The sequence below is a fragment of the Vitis vinifera genome, chromosome 5 (assembly GCF_030704535.1).
Source record: "Vitis vinifera cultivar Pinot Noir 40024 chromosome 5, ASM3070453v1".
NCBI classification, from domain to species: domain Eukaryota; kingdom Viridiplantae; phylum Streptophyta; class Magnoliopsida; order Vitales; family Vitaceae; genus Vitis; species Vitis vinifera.
The window spans coordinates 11,248,223-11,266,185 of NC_081809.1; the positions used below are offsets into that span (position 1 = coordinate 11,248,223).

General features: G+C 33.8%; 2 protein-coding genes across 2 annotated transcripts in view; both read right to left on the bottom strand.

The window, feature by feature from the left end:
• Nucleotides 1–4,794: 4,794 nt before the first annotated feature.
• LOC100247669 (disease resistance protein RPV1) overlaps nt 4,795–17,963 on the bottom strand; it is a 44,875-nt gene continuing 31,706 nt past the window's right edge. The window contains exon 8 of the mRNA XM_059736948.1: nt 4,795–5,253. Coding sequence (XP_059592931.1) covers nt 4,795–5,253 — 459 coding nt within the window. The remainder of the gene's footprint in view (nt 5,254–17,963) is intronic.
• On the bottom strand, nt 12,423–16,088 carry LOC104877423 (disease resistance protein RUN1-like). The gene is made up of 4 exons (XM_059736950.1): nt 15,877–16,088; nt 15,132–15,783; nt 12,747–13,818; nt 12,423–12,614 (listed from the first exon to the last, which is right to left on the bottom strand). Exons 2-4 carry the CDS (start codon nt 15,629–15,631, stop codon nt 12,423–12,425), a joined length of 1,764 nt encoding a protein of 587 aa, XP_059592933.1. The 5' UTR covers nt 15,632–15,783; nt 15,877–16,088.

A 17,963-nucleotide genomic window follows, 5' to 3' on the forward strand; every position in this document is an offset into this window, starting at 1 on the left:
AATAGTTTACATGCATCCTACAAGATTTAGGGTATGGGAACAAAGTAATTCAAGGTTCCCAACACTGTAAACTTTGTTTATAGGAGTGTTGATTTATCCCATGGCCCATAAGGGTGAATACATGGACATTTATTTTTAATATGAATGAATGAATGAATGGATGCATGTATTATTATTATTATTATTATTATTATTATTATTATTATTATTATTATTATTATTATTATTATTATTTGTATCTCTTGGGTTGTAAACTTTATAAGGAGAATAGAATTTTAGATTTCTCTATAAAATCTTTTTCTTTTAATGGATGGGTTGTAAACTCCATTTTGAGAGCATAATGGCTTGTATTCTTTGTAAAAATTTTAACTTTGGTCCATCTATAGTGACCCAAAAGAAAGGATCAAAGCTTGTGATTCATTTAGGGGCATTCATATAGAAAAACCAATCAAGAAAGGTGAGTTTTTTCGGGACAAAAATGAAAAAAAAATTGAGAATCAAGCTCTCAGCATAGTAGTCCAAGTGATAATGCTCAAGCGCTACAAGCCACACCTTAAGCACTTGAGTGCTTCTGAAGGTGGCTCGAGCACTCGTATTATGGTAGCTACAATTTCTCCAACATGGGTTTATTTTTTATTTTTTTTTATTTTAAGGTTTTTCTAGAATTTTAGGTCTTTTTGTTTCTGTAACTTAATTTTGGTTGCATGGGTATTTAGGCAATTTTTTGAATAAATTAAATTTTAAATATTTTGCTAGCTACCAAAATTTGGGACAAGATCCCTAAGGCTGGGGGAAATTATTTTAATTTTCCTTTTTATATTCTTAAGCTATATATATATATATATATATATATATATATATATGGCATGTTGTGCATGAAAATTGGAATTTTAGTAATTTTTGATAGAAATAAATTTCCTTGGAAATTAGATTTCAAAAGTATATTTTTATTAAATTGGAAAAGTGGTGACTAAAGAAAGAACTTTTTATGAAAATAAAATTTAAATTAAAGAGAGCAAAATTTCATTTTATAAAATCATTTTGAAGGATTTTAAAATTTATTGACTTAAATTTATTTTATGAGTATTCCTGAAAAATAAAAGTTTTCTCTCTAGATAAGGTGCTCTCTATATTTTATTTTATTTTATTTTTAGAAATTTTCTTATTTTGAGAATTTTGAATTAGAATAATAAACAATTTTGGAAAATTTTGAGATAGACAATAATAAGATATTACTAAAAAGTTTTGGAAATTTAGTAATTTAATGGGAAATAAATTTCTATGAAAATATTAATTTCAAGATAGGACATTTATTAAATTGGAGTAGTGTATGAGAAAAGAGAATTTTTAAAATTTGAAAGCAATTTTGCTATCAAATTAATTTAGGATAAAATTCTCTTATGAAAATTTTATCATTTTCAAAGTTCCATTCTCTTATCTCCTTATGTTTCTAATTAGGAAATTAATAATTTTGAAAATTTTTATAGAAGATAATTATTTATCAAGGGAATTACCAAGGAATTTAAAAGCTCCAATTAACTCAAAAGATAAAGTGGGCAAGGCCTTAGCAAAGCCCACAACCTTCATTATCAAGTCCATCTTGATTTTTTGTCATTGTCACCCCAACGGTGAGTTGGCTAAGAAATCAAAGGATATGAACTTTCCAATTGGCGAGACTAGATATGTTAGTAGAGTAACCACCTCAACAATGGTTTTTTTTTTTTTTTTTTAACTTGGTAACGTTAATATTAAAGACAATATTCATACACTTAACTTAGAAGTGGTTGAATAATCCAATATGGTCCCACTTGCATAATAAAGGGTTAAATAAAAGGATATGTTAATCTTGCCTTAGAGTTTTAAAATAGAAAGATTAATATGAGAAGGTCTCTACCTAGTAATAAGATTAAAATATTAAAGACATGTTGTTTATTTTTGTTACATTAATCATGTCTTTTAATCCAATTACTCCCATTCTCACAACAAAAATTAATTAAACATAATTATGTGGATTAGAAGAGAAACTTGGATATAGTGCTTACATCAAAGGAGCTTGAATGGGTAACTCAGGAATTTGCTCTAAATAATCCTAATAAGTAGCCCTCAAAAGAACATGGAGAGGCATATAATAGATGGCATAAGGCGAGATGAGAATGCCAAGTGTCTTATACTTAGGTCTTTGGATAATTTGTTGCAACAGCAACACATGTCTCATGCAAAAAGTTATGATATTCTCTTTATCTAGGAAGAGATGTTTGGTAATAAGAAGAGTTATGATAGACAAGCTACCCTAATGACTATCATGAACACCAAAATGATAAAGTGAATTCCCATAAGAGATTATATGCTATGTATAATTACACTCTCATAGAGTGGAGATTTTTGGATCTAGCATTGTCAAGGAAACCAAGGTTAATATGATCTTAGAGACCTTATTAGATTCCCTTAGGTAGTTCAAACTCAACTATTTTATGAATAAGATGTAGATGAACTTGTCAGAACCTATGAGGGAACTCTAATTGACTAAGGAAATTCTAAAGGATTAAAAGGATATTCATATGGCAATCAATCAAAGGTTTTTCAAGTTCTTCTACCAAGAAGAAGAAGAACAAGAGTAGAAGTACCAAATAGAAGGGAAAGTTCAAGGCTTGGGAAAAGAAGAGCAAAGGAAAGGGCACATGCTTTGGTTGTGGTAAAAAAATAAAAAAATAAAAAATAAAAAATAACCATTGAAAAAAGGAGGATCCTAAAATATAGAACAAAAAACAAGGTATGCATCATATTCTCAACTAAATCATGTTTAGTAAATTTCACCAATTTTTGGTAAGATTTTGAGGTTAATGACTATATTTGTAATTCTTTAAAAGGGTTTCACATAAGGAAAAGGTTGAATGATGGGAACATATATTTGACTCTAGATTCTAATGTAAGGATAGTTGTGCAAGTAGTGAAAGATGTTACCCTTCTTTTAAAGAAGAAATGTCTTTTATACTCAAAGATTGTCTTTATATTCCTAACTATAGAAATAATTTGATTTCACTTTCTAGTTTAAATAAATGTGTCTCTTTGGTTTCTTTTAATAAAGATGTTATTATTAGAAAGACTGTTGTATTGTAAATATTGACACTGACATGAGAAGAAATAGTGCATCATCAACATTAGCACCATATTACAATTGAGATCATGTACAACAAAAAGGTTCATTACAACTTAAAAAAAGATCCTATAATTAAAGTTGTTTTTTTTTTTTAATTATTGATCATGAGAATGAACATGAGGACATTTTTAATGAGATGTGGATGTATCCATGATTTTACTTGGTTGGTTAATAAAACTTTACGGGTCCTTCACAAATTAAAAGAATTTAATTTTTATTTATGCCTTATTTTTCACAAATGCATTCCTAATTGTTTATATAAGGGTTTAAATTTCATTACTTTTATTTGAATATTATGAACACACTAGTTAATTTATTGGTCATTTCTAGAATAGCATAATTTACCTGATGAGCATAGAAAAGAAGTTATAATATATGTATTATGTGAATATCAATAATCATATTTTGGTGGTTCACTTATGATCCCTACTTTTCTCTACTTGTAAGTTGAGGCTAATATATAAGAATAGCTCATCCAATGTGTTTCTAAATACTCACACTCAAATGTGAAATCAAGATGTTCTCCTTTTGAATTTGATTGCTTGTTCTTCATTTGTCATTCTCTTTCCCTTTGAGATTAAAAAAACAAAAGAATAAATGGAGTAGCAAATTAAAAAGAGTGTCAATTCAACTAGATAAGAGTCTAATCAAAATTGGACATTTCCTTGTAGCGTCTAACTAGCATGAATGAATAAGGATGTATGAGTTGATCAATCAAGTTTTGGGCCTTTAAATAATCATATCAAATTTTCACTTTCAATTGCTTGAGATATTTCACTTGGATATCAATCAAGCTTGGGGTTAAGAAATTAAATTATGTAATTTTCTATAATAAGCTAGTTTCACAAAATGTTTAATGCTTCAAAAGTAATAACTTAGGAACTAAAGAATCAATCCCAACATCAGCTTTAGTTAACAAATGCAATGCCCTAATTTTATATTTTTGCTCATTTGAAATACATAGGAACAAATACCAACATGCATCTTAAAGTATTCCAAAACAAAATACTTGAAATTGAATTGTTCTTTCCCACCTAATTTGATTGCTCGTAGCTTGGAGATTCTATCTTTTAAGACCAAGAATTATGGATAGTACAAAAGTGTGAGTTCAAATTGGCATGACTTTAATCAAAATTTAGAAATTTGTTTGAAGTATTTGACTTGCCTTGATTAATATGGATAACCATGGTTTAACTGGTGGAGGTCGGGCATTTGACATTATGTATTTAGCAGCTTGGAATATCCCATCAAAACTTGATGTGCACTAACTTATCCAACAAATTGTTTGATCTTCAAAAAAAATTAACAATGCAATCAAGCTTATCCTACAAATTGTTTGGTCAACATCAACAATTCTCTTACTTGAAATTAGCGTCTTGTACAGCATATCCAATGGACAAATTTGCAAAGAAGCTCCAGCCACCTGTGCATATGGTCCATTTCATGGTCTTGGGCATCAACACCATTACCATCAATATTCTGCATTGCGCCATCACAGCTTCTCTGGGCATCAGTATTAGTATCTTCTACTGCTGATCTGGTATCACAGCTTCTCTGAGAATGATTACTATTGGTATCTTGTACAGCTAATCCCCATGAGAACTGCTGCCTCGTACCATTGTGAGATTGTTGTGTTCTTAATCATGGGCATACAGAAAGTGGAAGCCACACCTCTCCACTTTCCCTGGTTTATTACTGGAGTGGCCATAAAATGAAGCTTTCAAGGTTCTCCATTCATTTGAGTGATATTTCTTTGGAATATTTGACTTAGAATAATATATCAACCACCCTTGATTTGATTCATCTTCATCGTAGCAGCATTCACAAGATTGTTTAAACCGGATAACATCCAACAGAAAAGATGCACTGTCATGATCGAAATTCAATTTACAGTTGAAACTCCTATGTTTTGCGGTCTCAGTATCAAGTGGAACATGAAGAGAGCACAGAACAAAGCCCAAGAAGTCATCATTTTCATACCAACTCCAAGGAAGTTCCATCGTTATTTGGAACCCGCTTTTCTGATGGCTTATCCACTCGGGAATCCCATTACTTTCAGGAATAAAAGTTTGGACAATGGCTCCAACTTCAACCCCCTGCACAAAAATTACCCTCTAAATTTGTGTGTCCATGAAAAGAAATGTTAAATGCTATATGAAAATCATACCTGAATTTGGGATTTTAAACATTTGAATAAAGAAGACCAGAGTAGACTTGATTGACTGGATAAATTTTCCAGGGATGTGCAGTGATGGGCATCTAGATACGTTAAACCTGATGGAAGTTCTGGAATATGTTGAAGCATCTTGCAGTGACTCAAGTCAAAATGTTTTAGGTTGTAAAGTTGACTGATCCCATCAGGTATGCGACTAAAGTGGTTCCCTCCCAGATATAACATTACCAGTGATGATAGGTAATAAATTTCACTGGGAAATTCCCTTAGATTGCAGGCTTGAAGCATTAATATCCTCAAGGAGCATAAACCGGACAAAGACGGCAATTGAAAATTCATTGAATCTAAATACCCAACAAAAAGATGTTCTAAAGATTGCAGTCTCCCCAAGTTGTCTGGCAATTTGTTGAAGTTTGGACAGCGACTGACAACGAGAGTTTTAAAAGATGTCAAATTACAAATACTCTCAGGAAGATTCACAAGATTTTTGCATTGTGATAGAAACAAAGATTGAAGCCCTCTTAGACGTTGAATTGATGATGGTATCTCTCTTATGGCGGTTCCATCTAAATAAAGCTTTCTCAATCTCTCCATATCTTGCACGATTTCTGGAAAGCTCTCTAGTTGTGAACAGCCAGAGCAGGAGAGAGCTGCAAGGGATTTGAAACCGAAAATGCTACTGGGCAGACTCGTAAGATTTTTGCAATCCCGCAGACATAAACTATCAAGTTCCAAGGGATTCTCCATAATGGGTACTTCATTCATATCACTTCCCTTAAAACACCGCTTCCGTCGGCATGTCACATCCTGTTGGCATTCACTGCATATTCTAACATCTGCATCCTCTGTCTGTATCGTTAGTGGATGGCTTTGTTGAAGGTCTTGGGAGTATATAAGGCGGACTCCGCACTCCTTTACTTTCAAGGCTTTCTCAGAAATATTGAAAAAGTCCTGAAATGAAGTCCCAATGAGAGTCCATTGATCAGAGTGAAACCACTCCTGAATAGCCGCCTTGGAATAGCAAACCACCCACATTTGACCTGATACACTCTCATTGTCTTCGTCCTTGCCTTCTTTATAGCAAAAACAATTGGATTCAAACAGGGAAAGATCTATCATTCCAACTCCATCACCATGGACACTCAAAGAACACTTCAGGCTACAAGAATGCGTATGTTCATATTCATTCTTACTAAAAGATCCAGCCACAGATTTATCATCTGTTTCATTCTCCCATGTATGAGCAGATTCATCCTCAGATTTATCGTCTGATTCACTCTCGGACCCATGTGCAGATTCCTTTCCGGGTATGTCCTCAGATTCATCATGAAGTGGAACATGAACACAGTATATAGCAAATCCCAAAAACTCATTATTTTGGTACCAATTAGCTCTGTTGTCACCAAATATCCATCTCTACGATACATCATCCATTCTGGAATTCCATCACTTCTGGGAAGAACAATACAAATTCCCTTCCCATGGTAGGAAGAATCGCTAAAACTAGTGCGTTCCCAATCCTGCACCAAAACACCATGTAAATATAGAGTCTGCATAAAACAAGTCTGTGACATGAAAATTATACCTTTGCCCAACTGAAGCAATTGACCAGAGAATGCAATGGCAAAAACGGGGCTCTTGATGAAGTGCAATTTGAACCATGGGCATCTAAAAGCCGTAGACTTGATGGAAGCTCTGGAATTTGTTCAAGATTGTTGCAGTGACTAAGTTAAGGGCTTTCAGCCTTGAAAGCTGATTGATGGTAGCAGGTATGCAACTGAAATGGCCCCCTTCCAGATTTAGTTTCTGTAATGATGATAAATGGCAAATATCACTAGGAATTCCTCCTTCCATTATGTTGCAGTTTCCTAGGTCCAATACTTCCAATGATGATAAGTGGCAAATATGAATAGGGATTTTGTGGAGCTTTGAACAGTCTTCAAGTAGGAGAGTTTGAAGACCATTTAGATGTGAAATTGATGATGGTAAGTCCATTATAGCTATTCCACTCAAATCAAGCACCCTTAGCTTTCCCATATTGCCTTTGATTTTGGGAAATCTCTCTAGCTTTGAACAGCCATTGCAAGACAAAGTTTGAAGGTGTTTCAACTTGTAAATGCCTCTTGGAAGAAGCTCCAGGTTTACACACCCTGCCAGATTCAAGGGAAAAAGAAAAACCAAGTTAGTTTTAGTAATTATAATACTGCTGCACCAAACTTTTAAGTACCGTTGTACAACCTTCTAGAGTTAGAATCTCCAAGTTTGGCACACTTGAGAAGTCTGGGATTTTGATGAGATGAACAGAGTAACTGAGATCAATAACCTTCAACTTCTTATGAAGCTAGAACAAAATATTTTTTTTTCAATAGATAAGTTTACATAAACAATGAAAATTAATATAAAAAAAGTGTAACTAAATAATAATAATAATACCTTATTCCCTCTCCAAAGTTGCTTTATATTGTTGTTCCTTAGTAAGAGTTCAACAAGGTTCTTTGCATGAAAATTCATTGGCAAATACTCTAAAGGGTATCCATCCCAATAAAGATATGTTAACTCATGAGAAGAAAATTCAAAATCTTTTGGAAGATGGTCTTTAAGAAATAGCTTTCTATGAAGGCTACTGTAGACCCTCTATTTTGTCCTCCTAGCATATGTCTTATCAGGTATTTGTTCGATACTTTACAGCTTCCCTGGTGACCCATTACTACTCGCATAGCCTATCTTTTCTAAGTCACATCGGGGACTTTGGTTGAGGGGTTCATTTAATCCCATTATGACTCTTGGCAGCCCTAATTTAGACTTAGGCTCACTTAGCCACCTTTGGCCCATTAGGCACCACCTTAGACACCTTAAACCCACTTAGGCACCTTAAGTCCACCTAGGCACCACCCTAGGCCCATTAGATACACCCAAGGTCCATTAGACATTCTTTGCATGGCTTGAGTTGCTCACATGATTGCATGGTTGCATAGATTGCATGACACTTTACTATTATTATTATTATTATTATTATTATTATCATTATTTACTTAATTATTTTGTTAATTTAATTTGTTTATTTATTTTATAATTTTCTAAAACACCTTTGGATTCATTCATTAAGTCTAATTTTCTTTATGTTTTTGTAGAAAAACTCGCCAAAGAACTCATCACTGGAGAGAAAAAGGAAGGTTGAAAACGTGTATTGGCAAGGATATTCAGGCGTGAGTCTTTCGGGAAATAGAGGATATTCAGTTGGAAAAAGAAAGAGGAATTTTCATGTGTGATTATGGAAAGGAAATATTCAGCGGGTTGAAGGATGGATTCAAGGTGGTTGGAAGAGGAGCGGAGTATGGAAGGAAATGAACTAAGAAGGCAAGCAAGTATGCACCCATGCATGTGTTGATTGTGCTTCTGATGGAAGGAAATGAACGAAGAAAGAAAATTACCAAAGCTGTTTTGGCATGGAAAAAGGAAAGGTTCAGTGTGTATTTGGACGGAATAAAGACTATGTTCAGGAAGGAGAGTCCTGATGATGCTGGACTGACGTGGATGATTGAGGCTCTCCGGGCTGGTGAGTTGTCTTCCCATGTTGGCAGAGTCCTGAAAGAGATGAGGTGAGATTAAAGATGGGAGAGAAGATCAGGTGGAGGTGTGGAAGAAAGGCATTGGAAAACTGTGGTTCATTGGATGAATACGAGAAGAAAACAACCGAGTGGGTTTGAAAAGCTTGGGTTTCTTTCAATTGATTGGAATGGGAGACACAAGCTGGTGGTCTTTTGGGGGGGCATTCTGTTTATGACCCGGAGCATTCTGGAGAGAGGAGCTAGAGGATCAAGAAAGACAACGGTTCTTCTCTTTCAGGATGGTTTTCAATCTTTGTTTCTTTTAACGTTGAAAAATGGCTTTGAGTGTGAGGCCACTTTACCTTCCTCTCAGAATGATGGCCTCTCGTTTCTATACATATCCTTCCTCTCCCATTCTCGTTTTGATCATTCCTCGTGGGTTCTGTTTGGTTTCCAAGAAGAAAGTGAAGGAATAGCACGCTGGTGAGGAAGATTGATGCGCCAACCGCAGAACAAAGGGAGATCTCGACCACGGGAGGAAAATGGGGGTGGCATGTCAGATTTCTCCAGGAATACGCCCCCATCAGAATTTTGGAAGAACAGACATGCACCATCAGTTTTCTTCAAGGATGGCGGACATGCTGGGGTGGGATCAGACTCTGTTATGGATGCCATTCAACAAAGAAACCAGCCACAAGAGGTCTCTTTCACACACTCAGTACGCTGTCAAAGAACGGGAAGGCTACCAATCGGTCCTAGAGAGGATTGAGGACTGATCATATTGTTCTTTGAGTGGAGAATGAACATTCAGCATGGGTTTGGAAAAAAACAGTATTGTAACTCAGACGTTTATGAAGGTTTGTGGAAAGAGGGAGTACATGAAGGTTGTGGTAAGTATGCTTGGAATTCGGGAAACATTTATATTGGAAATTGGAAAAGGGGCTGCCACTTTGAAGATCCACAACACGCACTCCACTTGGAAAAGCGGTCCACAAGGGAGACCTTCGCGGGCTGCATCCTTGGATCTGCACATGCACTATAGGAGAGAGGGCGTGACCATCCAAAATGAGGAAAAGAGATTTTTATTAATCTCCATGGGCGCACTATGAGTTTGATGAAAAGAAAAGTGACAGAATTCAATTTTTTTTTTTTTGGAACACAACCGTACAGTGGGGATTCTCCAAGGCTGCCACTTTAGGGTGAAATTTTTTTTTTTGAAAGAAAAGTGGCAACAAGCTGCTACTTTAGGGTGAGTTTTTTTTTGAAAGGAAAGTGGCAGCATGCTGCTAGGGTGATTTTTTTTTGAAAGGAAAGTGGCAGCAGGCTGATACTTTAGGGTGAGATTTTTTTTAAGAAAAGTGGCAGCAGATTGCCACTTTAGGGTGAGATTTGTTTTAAAAAAAAAAAGTGGCAGCAGGTTGCACTTTGAGGGGTGAGATTTTTTTGAAAGAAAAATGGCAGCAGGTTGCACTTTTAGATGGTGAGATTTTTTGAAGGAAAAGTGGCAGCAGGTTGCATTTTAAGGGGTCCACGCCTCAATTTCCATAAAGATCTTCATGGTATCTTCAAGAGAACCATGAACGCCACTGATCCCCAAAGCGAGTAGGCTGCATCTTCCAAAGGTAAGTGAGTTTCCTTGTTCTTGAGTTTTTGATTTCTTTTTTATCCATTAGTTTATTAGTTTTTTTAGATTGAAAATTAGAGCTTTGTTTGCTAATTTTTTACTTTATTAAGTTTTCGAGTCTCTAAAGTTTTAGTCGATTAATTTATTTGGTTTTATGTCATCATCATCTTGTTTTTATTTAATTTTAGTTCATGGGTTCGTCCTAATTAATTCGTGTGATGCCTTAAAATTTTAATGGATTAATTTATTTGATTCAATGTCATTATCATCATGTTATTTTATTCTTTTTTTATTTTCATCTTAGTTGATTCATGTGATGCTTTAGGTTTTTAGGTGATTAATTCATTTGGTTCTATATCATTATCACTATGTTTATTAATTTCAGTTATTTTTTTTTATTGATCATATTCGGTTTATGAGTCTTTAGAATTTTAATTATCTAATTTATCTGACCCCTTGTCATTATATCCATGTTTTAAGTGTGTTAAGCTCTAGTTCCTGATTGATCCTTACTCAGTTCGGATGTTTTAGAATTGTAAGTTCTTATGGTACTATATTTAACATTACCTTAATCATAGGTTTGTGTGTTCGACTAATCTGATTTAATTATTGATTATATCCTCAATTTATGCGCTTGACTAATCTTTGTTTGTTCTTGATTGATATCTGGTTTACTTTATTTGATCTAAGGCCATTTAGTTATTTTCTTTGACATTTGTTCGTTTATATTTAATTCATGGAGGCCATCGGAAAATTGTGAAGATTGGCCTCCATTCACACCATTTCAGTTTGCTTGGTTGCCAAAAATTTTACTTTATGATTTTGTTTCCGTTTGTTTTGCTTGGTATATTGTTTCTCATACGTTTTATTGTTCTCAAATTAATTTCTCTTATTTTAAAATATAACACTTTTCTCGAAAGATTCCTTTAAAAATCTATTTTTAAAAAATTCATCTAGAGTTCTTAGAATCAAAATCTCGTCTTCTTAAATAACATGCAACCATGTTTTGATCGGTTCGCATCTTTCTTAAATTTCAAATAAAATTACAGTTTTAAGTAAGACATGAATCCAAGCTTGTGGTCCCAAACAAATGGGATAATTCCAGGCTAGATTTGTGTATATCAATCGGGGAATTGGTGAAACCCCTACATAAAGAAAATTTTCAAAACTCATCTTTGTTGCCCCCTTTGTTATTTGATGAACTCATGTCTATTTATTTTTTTAGGAATTATATAGAAGATATAAGTGATAATCAATGGTTTCGTATACTGTGATAATTTTTTTTTCTATGCTAATTAGATAACAAGCATGCTAGGACTTCTTATTTTATTGTTTGTTATCTAACCTCTCATGTCTTGTGGAAGCACATTACAAGTTATCTATGCTATCTAGGTACGTCTCCTGTCACCTACCTTCTAAATTTTGTAAATATGATTGTCATTATGAATTATACCTATGTTTGAGAATGCTTGGGATGTCTTGATATTTGCTACATTGTTTGATCATTCATGATAAAACGCATGTTGAGTGATATATTATCTAAACTAACCATTGATGTTTTATGATAGCACTTAAGAAGTGGTCCAGGTACGCATCCTAACTCTCCTTTATGAGCGTGATTGGTTTTTCTTGTTTGGCATGCTAGTTTTGAGATCACCTACCTAGGTACCCTCAATTAATCAATTGATTGCCACATTTCCTTCAACATAGTCAATAGAGACTTTTGTAGGGCTTAGAGGGGTGCTACCTTCTAGAGGTACTTTCCCAATAAGTAACCTGATCCCCGACCCTAGACTCGGGTTTTTCAAAGACATGCCTTTCCAAAAACTATGGAGTCATAGGGTTTTATTTCTTGTTTTATTTTCCCTTTAAAATAAAATAAAATAAGTGGCGACTCCGACTTTTCCAAAAACAAAATTTTCACCAAATAAAAGCGAGTCTCGCTGATCGAGTGGGGGCGCACGTGAGAAATGCGGGTCCATAGCTACGGATTTTAAGCAATCTAAGTCTATTCATCTCTTTGAAAGATTCTCTATTCAGATGTGATGGATTAAATTTACATCTATCTAGGAATAGTCCTTCAATTGCTTGTGCCCCCTGAAAAATATAAGACTGTAAGTGAAGCACAAGATGTAGAAAACTTAAATGAGTCATATATATGGTAATTATTTTCTTAAAAAATAATAATAGTATTGAAGCTTGCATACAGACACATTAAACTAAGTTCAAGCATTTGACTCTTACCATATTTCTTGTTAGCACATGATAGGCATCAGAATCCCACAATCTACTCCTTCTTCCAAGGTTTTCAAGACATTCTTGACGAATAATTTCCCAACCCATCTGTTGTATTAAATCATGCATATCTAGCATGTTTTTTGAAATGGTTAAGAGGCATCTATCATCTAGAGTTGTTATTCCATACTCTGCATAAGGACCCAATATTCTTGACACATAATCTTTGTCATTCCCTTTGAAAAAACATGCAACATCCAAAAATATTCCCTTGTCTACATCATCAAGTCCATCAAAACTTATTCTAAGCACATTGTGAATTTCCATGTGGGGTATTGTTTTTAGCTTACACAATGCACTTTCCCATTCACTTCTTGTCTTTCCAAAAAGAGACCCACCTAAAACTTTAAGTGCTAATGGAAGGCCATTAGCATAATCTATGATATTGTATGAGAGGTTTTTATAAACTTCTTTGGGAAGATTGTGTTGAAAGGCCCACAAACTAAAGACTTCAATAGCTTCTTTCTTATTTAATTTTGAAACCTCGTATGATATATCTACTCCATATTGAGCAAGCACTTGTTTGTCTCTAGATGTAATGATGATTGTACTTTTGGCCTCAAACCAATCCTTCTCTTCAGCCAGATATTCTAGTTGCTTCAACTCGTCTACATCGTCAAAAATAACAAGAACTCTATTGGAGCTGAGACACCTCTTTATCATACTAATTCCTTCATCAATATTGTTTACTTTAAAATTTTTCCCCTTTAGGATACCATGAAGAAGTTCTTGTTGTAATTGAAGTATATCACCTTTGGATCTCTCTCTGATATTTTTAAGAAAGCTACTACCATCATATTGATATGAGATCTCATTATAAATAGCCTTAGCGATAGTAGTCTTACCAACCCCACCAATTCCACATATCCCAACCACGCTAACCTTATTCAAGTTAGTGTTCATCAATGATTTCAATTTTTCCAAATGAACACTAACTATGTTCTTTCCCACACTTAAAGGTTGATGGTTTAATCTTCTAATGATTGTATTAACAATTTCTTTGACAACCTCAGTCTCATACCTATCAATTATATAAATTAAGTACAATGATGAGTTAGAATGAGTTGCAAAATATAATAAATGTACAATAAATTTAGTTGTGTATGGTAGTGTCCAATATTACTGAATTAGTAGCAATGGAATGCAAAAGAAAGGGGCCCTGAAGCCAATTTACTTACATATTTAAGCTTCAAAATTTGCAAGTATCAAACTACTAATGTGCCAAGTTGCAAATTTTCAATACTCTTACTGTTGGACCATTGTTTAGGACTCCTCTCTGAACAACCGAATGACTTCTTTCAACTTTTATTTCACAAAGAAGTTGCTTATGATTCCTCAATTTCACTTGTCTTTAGGTTCTATTAACTTATCAATACTCTTACGATTGTTGCAAGGACTTCATTTTTAGTCTGCCAATTAATTTTGCATTTCCATAGAGGAATGAGGAAACAAGTGAATGTAGAAAATTTCATGATTTGCTTGAGGATTATGAACTTAAATATGATAGAAGAAGTGTCAAAGTACACTTTATAGAAAATTAAAAGTTAAATTTTGATACTTGTACTTTTGGACCAACACAGGGAAAAATTGAAGTTAGAATTTGTTAACATTTTCATATTCATGAGGAACTAAAGCTTCATTATGAGAATAAACTTACAAGTAAAATCATTCCAAAAGAGAATGATAGGAATGTTAAAGGGCAGAGTTTAGGGTAAATTAATCCAAACGAGCTTGAAAGGTCAAAGGGACAAAATTGTTACTCCCTTCAAACATAATAAAAATCCATCATGAAGATTATAGAACAAACTTAGCATTGATATTTTTGCAGTGAGTATGCATTGAGTGCATGGGAATTAAGACTTTTTGAAGAATAAACACAAAAAAAAAAAAAAAAACAAGCAAAAATATAAATTGAAACTTAGGAAATCGAGGGAGATGCATGGGAATCCTTGCAGTAAGTGAGCATGGAATTTAAAGGGATTATGCAATCACTGTGCCTTATAGCAAAATAGGATATTGATTAAAAGGATTTAAAAATTGCACATAAAATCCCTAAAGAAATATTCAATGAAAAGAAATATCAAATAACTTCCATGTATTGAAAATTGCACATGTAACCTCCTTTTGATACGTTATTAGTTTTTACTAACTTTTATCCAAAAGTGTTTGATGTGAGATTGAAATTAAAAAATTAGTTAAGGGCATTTTTGTCCAAAAGAAGTTATATTTCATATTTTTGAAAAATGAAAGTTATTCTTCCGAATTTGCATTTTCAATATTCCATTTAAACAGATAACCCATTTCTACACAAGAGGTGAAGAGAAGCATACTTACTGGTCATCCACATGGCATCCACATAGATTAGCTGCTTTTCTCAAGGCAATCCTCCACTTTTGTACCATCTCTTTCTTTTCTTGATTTGCATCTCTTTCATGGCAGGCAAGTGCGTCTCCGAAACTTCCCTTTTGGTTTCGTACATCAGATGGATCCACATGGTAGAAAATTGGTAGAACCAGTGATTCCTTTTGGCTCTTGCGTTCAATGATCTTTACAAGTTCATTTAAACACCATCTGGAGTAAGCATAATTTTTTGAGAAAATAATAATAAAAATCCTCGATTCTTCTATAGCTCTTAAGAGATCAGATGCAATATCTCCCCCTTTCTCAAGTTCTTCATCATCTTTGAAAGAATGAATCCCATATGCAGTCAAAGTGGTATACAGATGATCAGTGAAATTTTTGCGAGTGTCACCACCTCTAAAACTCAAGAACACATCATAATTACGAGAAATAGAAGTAGCAGAAGAGGCTCTACGGGTGCTGGAAGAAGCCATTTTTGGATGGCTTGAACCAAAATTACCAGGGAGTTTGGAATCCAAGAAAATCAGAGAGAGGGTCCTTGGATGCTCAATGACTATTGGCTCCAAACCTCTTCACCATGAACAAAAATGCAAGCTGGGAGGGAGGTTCAGCTAAAAAGGCTCATCTGCAATCATAAAAGAAAAAAAAAACATATATGAAGCCTCTTTGACAAATTTCTTTGTATATAAATTCTAAGAGAAACTCACACATATTTTACCTCTTGGTTGGGGAAGATCCTTTCTCCATTCCCTTTGTGTTGGAGACTGCATTAAGGGATGCAGAGAAGATGGTGGGGAAGGTGTTGAAGAAGAGGCGGTGGGTAGCAGAGGTCTCGTTGACTAGTGGATGGAATGGAGTTGAGGAATTCTAATATTTTGAAATGAAATTTCATGGAAGGTGTTGTTTTTAGTTTTTGTTTCCACAATATTGGTGCGGCAGCTAGAGGACATAATTATGATGATGAGAAATCCCTATTTAAGACTAAAAAGTAATGCTTTTCTTTTTAATTAATCATATACTTAATTTTTGTCCTTCCATTTCATATTCTAATTGTAATTTGTTTTATTTTTGTCTCTTGTATTTTGATAATATTATTTTTTTATAGATATCGATTGAAAAATTTTGTCATCTTTTTATGAAATTTATTAGATTTTTTTTATTAAAAATATAGATTTTTATAAATATATTAGTAAATCGGTTTTATATATATATATATATATATATATATATATATATATATATATCATAATATAACTGAAAAATATTAATGAAACAAAAAACAATTAAAAATTATATAAATGTCTATAACAATTCTAAGAAATGAATAGAAAAAATAATAATAAATATTTTGATGTTGTTTTATTAAAAAAATTAATATATATATATATATAGATATATGATATAATTTATAATATTTAGAATTTAAAAATAAATTTTATATAAATGTATCTAATTCGAATGTATCTCATGACATAAAAGGAATGATGATAATTAAATTAATATATTTGTAATAATTTTATTTATATACATAAAAAACATATATTATATTTATAAATATGAATATATAAAAATGAGAATCTTAATATAATATACATAAATAAATATTGTATATATAAGTCAAACATAACAATATAATATTAACAAAGTTAGGTTGGTGGCGTGCTGCTCTCACTCTATGCCTGAGGTCATGGGTTTAAATAATTTATTTTTGAACCATCGGCCAGCCGTAGCACTTAAAGTTTAAATCTTTTCTTAAAGGTAAAAGGTGGAATGCCACATGACATCGAACCTCGTAGATCATTGGGCAGGTAGCGAAGTTTGAATGCGCATGGTGGGCTGGGCCGACGTGGGCCGAGATATTTCCGATACCTTCCATCCTTTATCATACCCAATAAATTATGCACGCAAAAACCTCCCATATAAAATTTTAGAGAAGAGATTTCCTTGCATTTCCAACCATTTAATTATTTTTAAATACACCTTTGAGAAAAGGGGTTTGCTCTGACAACCCAGGCAGGAATTCCTTCTTGTAGGTGTGCTTGCCGCTTGCCGCTTGCCGCTTATCTCAACCCGAACAACCCCAGAGCACAGTTAGACCAACCAGCACTAACACATTTGACATTCATTCCAGAGCCTCCTTATTTGCTCTCAAATCATTCCAAAGATGGTGTTATATAAGGAATTTCTTAAAAATGTGCTTGTCAAAGTTATATCAAATTATCCTTTGTTTGATACCAATAAGAATTTAAAAATCTCTTAACTTGAAGATATTGAAAGGATTTTGTGGACCCCGCATTTCGGCTCATGCGTTTCCCACTCGAAAGCGAGCTCGATTTTTATTTGAAAAATTGATTTTTTATTGATTAAGAAAACTGACTTGGAGTCGCCACTTATTTTTGTTTTATTTTTAAAAGGGTAAACAAAATAAGAAAGAAAAACCCTAAGTGTGACTCCTTACTTTGGAAAAGGTGGTCTGTGAAAAACCGGATCGGGTTCGGGGGTCAGGTTACTTATCGGGAAGGTACGGTAAAGACCGTAGCACCCCTCTAAGTCCCTAAAGTCGGGTCTCTACTAATAAAATGAAGCAATCAATGGCAATTGATGAGGGAATCAATGAATACTCAGAGTGATCCTGCACATGTGGGAATCTAAACATGCATACAGAAAATGACCCAAGCGGGTGTGGATGCGTACCTGGGCAGTGATCCATAAAGCGCTATCAAGAAGTGAGGTTAGCGCACAATTAAAGAATAATTTCGAGCATGTCATAGAGCGAAATAAAATCGATCATGCATGACAATTAAA

Bases quoted from the DNA above. Each gene is read 5' to 3' on its own strand.
- LOC104877423 (XM_059736950.1), bottom strand. From the start codon at position 15,631: ATGGCTTCTTCCAGCACCCGTAGAGCCTCTTCTGCTACTTCTATTTCT. The intron at 13,819-15,131 runs GTAAGTATGCTT...TATAATTGATAG, and splicing joins GGATGCCATGTGGATGACCA to GTATGAGACTGAGGTTGTCA. The intron at 12,615-12,746 runs GTAAGAGTCAAA...CTTCACTTACAG, and splicing joins ATGTGCTAACAAGAAATATG to TCTTATATTTTTCAGGGGGC.